Source organism: Nansenia antarctica (assembly GCF_963989245.1).
Source record: "Nansenia antarctica genome assembly, chromosome: 7".
NCBI lineage: Eukaryota > Metazoa > Chordata > Actinopteri > Argentiniformes > Microstomatidae > Nansenia > Nansenia antarctica.
Window position 1 is genome coordinate 31,372,693 of NC_137677.1, and position 8,309 is coordinate 31,381,001.

The following is an 8,309-nucleotide window of genomic DNA, read 5'->3' on the forward strand; positions in this document are numbered from 1 at the left end:
GTTCGCTATCTGTGGAAGTTGCGCCCTGGTTACGCGCAGTGGGAACAGAATACCACCCCCATACCTGTTCCTGTCGTTTCTGATGACTGTGTAGTTAACTATTTCAATCTCTGGGTCTTTGATCGATTCATCAAACTTGGTCTCAGAGAAGCTCAAAATGTGAACCTTGCTGTCATGGAACATTTCTCTGATTTGGTCCAGTTTAGGCACAAGACTGTTCACATTAAGGTGAACAATATGCAGGCCCTTACTGCTGTGTTCATGTCCTTGACTTGGAAATAGTCACCATTCCGGTCATCGTCAAGTTGAGGATTGGGGGATGGGGGGGGTCGCCCATTGTTCAACGGTTTCGTTAGAGAGTCTCCGGGTGGAGAAGGGGGGGGTCGTCGTCGGGTGGGGGAGGGAGGGGGGAGGGGGGGGTTCGTCGCCGGGTGGGGGAGGGCTCTGTGTTCTCTAGATAGCTGGTGGAAGTTAGGTGGGGGGGTAATGTTGTTAGCATAGCTACCCATTGTTTTGTTAGCCTCGTCTGAATCCAGGAAGTCCGCTGCTGATACCGGTTTGACCGGTTTGTCGGCAATGGCGTCAATGGCTTCGCTAGTAATATTTGCCTGGGAAAGGCATGGCTGTTCTCTGGCCAAACGTGTAGCTTGCCTGGTTGAGACTGGTCAGGGATTCAGCTGAATGTCTCCCGAGAGAAGTAGATAGAGACAGATCATGGTCCTTCTGTCCATTCTACCTACCGGGGGCTTGTTTTTCCGCGTCAGGTCAGCAGTCAACGTTGTGTGAATAGCTGCCGTTCCGAAGTTTATATACTTCTTTGCGGCGTGGAGATAAAAGTCGCTATGGGTCTCATTTTTTCCAATAAAGTTTGTCTCCTTCTCCATAAGATGTAAGTTCTGTGGTGATTTAATGTATAAATCCGTAATCCATAGAAGGAACAGGAGAAAGTGCGGAATAATCCTTGCTGTTGCATTGTTGCAGCAGGAGGGGCGTTGAGAGATACGACCGCTCATGTCTGTGATCGCGTAGTTTCTCGTCGGGAATACGCTTCTTCCCGTTTTAAAATGTAAAAACTATTACTACACCAAATAAAACTAGTAGTTACTATAAAGGGGTGCTAAAAGTTCTAAAATCCACTAAAAACTATTAATTACTAACAAACATTGAACAGAGACAATAGGCATGCTGCCATCTTGGATTTGGGGCGGATTTGGTGTAGTAAGACAGTAAGACCTACGTTGGTGTAGTAAGACAGTAAGACTTACGTTGGTGTAGTAAGACAGTAAGACTAAGGTTGGTGTAGTAAGACTTACGTTGGTGTAGTAAGACAGTAAGACTTACGTTGGTGTAGTAAGACAGTAAGACTAAGGTTGGTGTAGTAAGACTTACGTTGGTGTAGTAAGACAGTAAGACTTACGTTGGTGTAGTAAGACAGTAAGACTAAGGTTGGTGTAGTAAGACTTACGTTGGTGTAGTAAGACAGTAAGACTTACGTTGGTGTAGTAAGACAGTAAGACTTAGGTTGGTGTAGTAAGACAGTAAGACTTACGTTGGTGTAGTAAGACAGTAAGACCTACGTTGGTGTAGTAAGACAGTAAGACCTACGTTGGTGTAGTAAGACAGTAAGACTTACGTTGGTGTAGTAAGACAGTAAGACTTACGTTGGTGTAGTAAGACAGTAAGACTTACGTTGGTGTAGTAAGACAGTAAGACTTACGTTGGTGTAGTAAGACAGTAAGACCTACGTTGGTGTAGTAAGACAGTAAGACTTACGTTGGTGTAGTAAGACAGTAAGACTTACGTTGGTGTAGTAAGACTTACGTTGGTGTAGTAAGACAGTAAGACTTACGTTGGTGTAGTAAGACAGTAAGACTTACGTTGGTGTAGTAAGACAGTAAGACTTACGTTGGTGTAGTAAGACAGTAAGACTTACGTTGGTGTAGTAAGACTTACGTTGGTGTAGTAAGACAGTAAGACTTACGTTGGTGTAGTAAGACAGTAAGACCTACGTTGGTGTAGTAAGACAGTAAGACTTACGTTGGTGTAGTAAGACAGTAAGACTTACGTTGGTGTAGTAAGACAGTAAGACTTACGTTGGTGTAGTAAGACAGTAAGACTTACGTTGGTGTAGTAAGACAGTAAGACCTACGTTGGTGTAGTAAGACAGTAAGACTTACGTTGGTGTAGTAAGACAGTAAGACTAAGGTTGGTGTAGTAAGACTTACGTTGGTGTAGTAAGACAGTAAGACTTACGTTGGTGTAGTAAGACAGTAAGACTTACGTTGGTGTAGTAAGACAGTAAGACTTACGTTGGTGTAGTAACAGTAAGACATACGTTGGTGTAGTAAGACAGTAAGACCTACGTTGGTGTAGTAAGACAGTAAGACTTACGTTGGTGTAGTAAGACAGTAAGACCTACGTTGGTGTAGTAAGACAGTAAGACTTACGTTGGTGTAGTAAGACAGTAAGACTTACGTTGGTGTAGTAAGACAGTAAGACTTACGTTGGTGTAGTAAGACAGTAAGACTTACGTTGGTGTAGTAAGACAGTAAGACTTACGTTGGTGTAGTAAGACAGTAAGACTTACGTTGGTGTAGTAAGACAGTAAGACTTACGTTGGTGTAGTAAGACAGTAAGACTTACGTTGGTGTAGTAAGACAGTAAGACTTACGTTGGTGTAGTAAGACAGTAAGACCTACGTTGGTGTAGTAAGACAGTAAGACTTACGTTGGTGTAGTAAGACAGTAAGACTTACGTTGGTGTAGTAAGACAGTAAGACCTACGTTGGTGTAGTAAGACAGTAAGACTTACGTTGGTGTAGTAAGACAGTAAGACTAAGGTTGGTGTAGTAAGACAGTAAGACTTACGTTGGTGTAGTAACAGTAAGACATACGTTGGTGTAGTAAGACAGTAAGACTTACGTTGGTGTAGTAAGACAGTAAGACTTACGTTGGTGTAGTAAGACAATAAGACTTACGTTGGTGTAGTAAGACAGTAAGACCTACGTTGGTGTAGTAAGACAGTAAGACTTACGTTGGTGTAGTAAGACAGTAAGACTTACGTTGGTGTAGTAAGACAGTAAGACTTACGTTGGTGTAGTAAGACAGTAAGACTTACGTTGGTGTAGTAAGACAGTAAGACTTACGTTGGTGTAGTAAGACAGTAAGACTTACGTTGGTGTAGTAAGACAGTAAGACTTACGTTGGTGTAGTAACAGTAAGACTTATGTTGGTGTAGTAAGACAGTAAGACTTACGTTGGTGTAGTAAGACAGTAAGACTTACGTTGGTGTAGTAAGACAGTAAGACTTACGTTGGTGTAGTAACAGTAAGACTTACGTTGGTGTAGTAAGACAGTAAGACTTACGTTGGTGTAGTAAGACAGTAAGACTTACGTTGGTGTAGTAAGACAGTAAGACTTACGTTGGTGTAGTAAGACAGTAAGACTTACGTTGGTGTAGTAAGACAGTAAGACTTACGTTGGTGTAGTAAGACAGTAAGACTTACGTTGGTGTAGTAAGACAGTAAGACTTACGTTGGTGTAGTAAGACAGTAAGACTTACGTTGGTGTAGTAACAGTAAGACATACGTTGGTGTAGTAAGACAGTAAGACCTACGTTGGTGTAGTAAGACAGTAAGACTTACGTTGGTGTAGTAAGACAGTAAGACTTACGTTGGTGTAGTAAGACAGTAAGACTTACGTTGGTGTAGTAAGACAGTAAGACTTACGTTGGTGTAGTAAGACAGTAAGACTTACGTTGGTGTAGTAAGACAGTAAGACTTACGTTGGTGTAGTAAGACAGTAAGACCTACGTTGGTGTAGTAAGACAGTAAGACTTACGTTGGTGTAGTAAGACAGTAAGACTTACGTTGGTGTAGTAAGACAGTAAGACTTACGTTGGTGTAGTAAGACAGTAAGACTTACGTTGGTGTAGTAAGACTTACGTTGGTGTAGTAAGACAGTAAGACTTACGTTGGTGTAGTAAGACAGTAAGACTTACGTTGGTGTAGTAAGACAGTAAGACTTACGTTGGTGTAGTAAGACAGTAAGACTTACGTTGGTGTAGTAAGACAATAAGACTTACGTTGGTGTAGTAAGACAGTAAGACCTACGTTGGTGTAGTAAGACAGTAAGACTTACGTTGGTGTAGTAAGACAGTAAGACTTACGTTGGTGTAGTAAGACAGTAAGACTTACGTTGGTGTAGTAACAGTAAGACTTACGTTGGTGTAGTAAGACAGTAAGACTTACGTTGGTGTAGTAAGACAGTAAGACTTACGTTGGTGTAGTAACAGTAAGACTTCGGGAGGTCTGTAGATAGTACCAACCAGCACCGGTTTTGCTTTGTTAAAGATAATTTCAACCCAAACAGATTCTAATTTGTCACGATTCAGGTCATTCCGGGTGTTAAAGATAATGTCGTTGTGAATGTACATGCAGACACCACCCCCATACCTGTTCCTGTCGTTTCTGATGACTGTGTAGTTAACTATTTCAATCTCTGGGTCTTTGATCGATTCATCAAACTTGGTCTCAGAGAAGCTCAAAATGTGAACCTTGCTGTCATGGAACATTTCTCTGATTTGGTCCAGTTTAGGCACAAGACTGTTCACATTAAGGTGAACAATATGCAGGCCCTTACTGCTGTGTTCATGTCCTTGACTTGGAAATAGTCACCATTCCGGTCATCGTCAAGTTGAGGATTGGGGGATGGGGGGGGTCGCCCATTGTTCAACGGTTTCGTTAGAGAGTCTCCGGGTGGAGAAGGGGGGGGTCGTCGTCGGGTGGGGGAGGGAGGGGGGAGGGGGGGGTTCGTCGCCGGGTGGGGGAGGGCTCTGTGTTCTCTAGATAGCTGGTGGAAGTTAGGTGGGGGGGTAATGTTGTTAGCATAGCTACCCATTGTTTTGTTAGCCTCGTCTGAATCCAGGAAGTCCGCTGCTGATACCGGTTTGATCGGTTTGTCGGCAATGGCGTCAATGGCTTCGCTAGTAATATTTGCCTGGGAAAGGCATGGCTGTTCTCTGGCCAAACGTGTAGCTTGCCTGGTTGAGACTGGTCAGGGATTCAGCTGAATGTCTCCCGAGAGAAGTAGATAGAGACAGATCATGGTCCTTCTGTCCATTCTACCTACCGGGGGCTTGTTTTTCCGCGTCAGGTCAGCAGTCAACGTTGTGTGAATAGCTGCCGTTCCGAAGTTTATATACTTCTTTGCGGCGTGGAGATAAAAGTCGCTATGGGTCTCATTTTTTCCAATAAAGTTTGTCTCCTTCTCCATAAGATGTAAGTTCTGTGGTGATTTAATGTATAAATCCGTAATCCACAGAAGGAACAGGAGAAAGTGCGGAATAATCCTTGCTGTTGCATTGTTGCAGCAGGAGGGGCGTTGAGAGATACGACCGCTCATGTCTGTGATCGCGTAGTTTCTCGTCGGGAATACGCTTCTTCCCGTTTTAAAATGTAAAAACTATTACTACACCAAATAAAACTAGTAGTTACTATAAAGGGGTGCTAAAAGTTCTAAAATCCACTAAAAACTATTAATTACTAACAAACATTGAACAGAGACAATAGGCATGCTGCCATCTTGGATTTGGGGCGGATTTGGTGTAGTAAGACAGTAAGACCTACGTTGGTGTAGTAAGACAGTAAGACTTACGTTGGTGTAGTAAGACAGTAAGACTTACGTTGGTGTAGTAAGACAGTAAGACTTACGTTGGTGTAGTAAGACAGTAAGACTTACGTTGGTGTAGTAAGACAGTAAGACTTACGTTGGTGTAGTAAGACAGTAAGACTTACGTTGGTGTAGTAACAGTAAGACTTACGTTGGTGTAGTAAGACAGTAAGACTTACGTTGGTGTAGTAACAGTAAGACTTATGTTGGTGTAGTAAGACAGTAAGCCTTACGTTGGTGTAGTAAGACAGTAGACTTACGTTGGTGTAGTAAGACAGTAAGACTTACGTTGGTGTAGTAAGACAGTAAGACTTACGTTGGTGTAGTAAGACAGTAAGACTTACGTTGGTGTAGTAACAGTAAGACTTATGTTGGTGTAGTAAGACAGTAAGACTTACGTTGGTGTAGTAAGACAGTAAGACCTACGTTGGTGTAGTAAGACAGTAAGACCTACGTTGGTGTAGTAAGACAGTAAGACTTACGTTGGTGTAGTAAGACAGTAAGACTTACGTTGGTGTAGTAAGACAGTAAGACTTACGTTGGTGTAGTAAGACAGTAAGACCTACGTTGGTGTAGTAAGACAGTAAGACTTACGTTGGTGTAGCCGCGCACACAGAGGATCTGCTCCAGCAGGGTGGAGAAGCAGGTGAACACGCCGATGCCTGACCCAAAACACACCAGCAGGATCACATACGCCCTGTTCCTGAGGAGCTACAAACACACACACACACACACACACACACACACACACACACACACACACACACACACACACACACACACACACACACACACACACACACACACACACACACACACACACACACACACACACACACACACACACACACACACACACACACACACACACACACACACACACACACACACACACACACACACACACACACACACACACACACACACACACACACACACACACACACACACACACACACACACACACACACACACACACACACACACACACACACACACACACACACACACACACACACACACACACACACACACACACACACACACACACACACACACACGGTTAACAGCAGGATCAGTAGCTACAGTTCCAGTGGTGCTGGACCAGCAGGTGTATTATACAGAGCGGTGTAGGAGCTTTATGACAGTAGTGACAATAGCCATGGTCAGAAACACGGTTTGTGGTATATAATATAACTGTTGGAGCCAAAAAGCTTTATATTATTATTTATGAAAAAACTTTTTTGAATGGTACTTTGAAAGTGGTACTTTGGCCAATCTAAGACTTTTATTTTGAAAATGGGTCTCGCCCAATCAAAGGACAATATTGGATCATAAGTTATATAAGTGATCACTCCTTGCTTGAGTTTGATGAGTCCTGACACGTGAGGGTGCGACACAGTTTTTCAACCTCATCTCATCACAAGTATATCATCACACTCATTACCACCCCACGATAACCACCACATTAGAGAAGATTTGTTGTTTTGTTTGATACAAGATATTTTGTTTGATAAATTTGCCATTGAACTCAGATCGGGGATAGGCCCGACCCAGAAGAGACACACAAACAAACAAACATTGACACACGTACATATACATACACACCACACCACACCACACCACACCACACCACACCACACCAACATATTAATTTTGTTTGTTACTTTGATTTGAACTTTGGATTTTAAGACTACTTTAATTCATGGAAAGGTCCAGAGTTTTTGTTGCAAACGGATGAACGACAAACAACAGGTGCGTTGGAACCAACACCCAATCATGCCAGGACGATGGCTAACTTGATAATTTGATAGACATGATAGCCATCACAATAACCATATAACTGCCCAACCCTGTGTGTGTGTAAGTGTGTGTGTGTGTGTGTGTGTGTACCAGGCGTAGGCCCTGTATAAAGGGCTCTGAGGTGGAGTTCTCGGCGGAGGCTGAGGGGGGGGTGGGGGGGGCGCTCTCCCGGACGCCCAGGGTTGCTAGGAGACAGGCCAGCACCGCTGGGGCGGAGTAGACCAGCAGCTGGAGGAGACACACACACACACACACGCATGTTTAACAGAGACACACACAGGGAGTTACACACACACACACACAGGTAGTCACACACACACACACACACACACACACACACACACACACAGGGAGTTACACACACACACACACACACGGTTAACAGAGACACACACACACAAACACACACACAGGGAGTCACACACACACACACACACACTCAGGGAGTCACACACACACACACACACACACACACACGGTTAACAGTCTCACACACACACATGTTTAACAGAGACACACGCACACACACACACACACACATGTTTAACAGACACACACACACACACACACATGTTTAACAGAGACACACACACACACACATGTTTAACAGAGACACACACACACACACACACACACACACACGTGTTTAACAGAGACACACACACACACACACACACACACACAGGGAGTTACACACACACACACAGGGAGTTACACACACACACACACAGGTAGTCACACACACACACACACACACACACACAGGGAGTCACACACACACACACACACACAGGTAGTCACACACACACACACACACACACACACACACAGGGAGTT

The 8,309-nt window shown here is 43.7% G+C and overlaps 1 protein-coding gene across 1 annotated transcript in view; it reads right to left on the reverse strand.

Moving 5' to 3' along the window:
* The window catches only part of slc49a3 (solute carrier family 49 member 3), a 65,267-nt gene that overhangs the window by 20,602 nt on the left and 36,356 nt on the right, over nucleotides 1–8,309 (reverse strand). The window contains exons 5-6 of the mRNA XM_080537356.1: nucleotides 7,563–7,700; nucleotides 6,264–6,380 (exon numbers count right to left, since the gene is read on the reverse strand). Of these exons, the coding sequence (XP_080393482.1) occupies nucleotides 6,264–6,380; nucleotides 7,563–7,700 (255 nt within the window). The remainder of the gene's footprint in view (nucleotides 1–6,263; nucleotides 6,381–7,562; nucleotides 7,701–8,309) is intronic.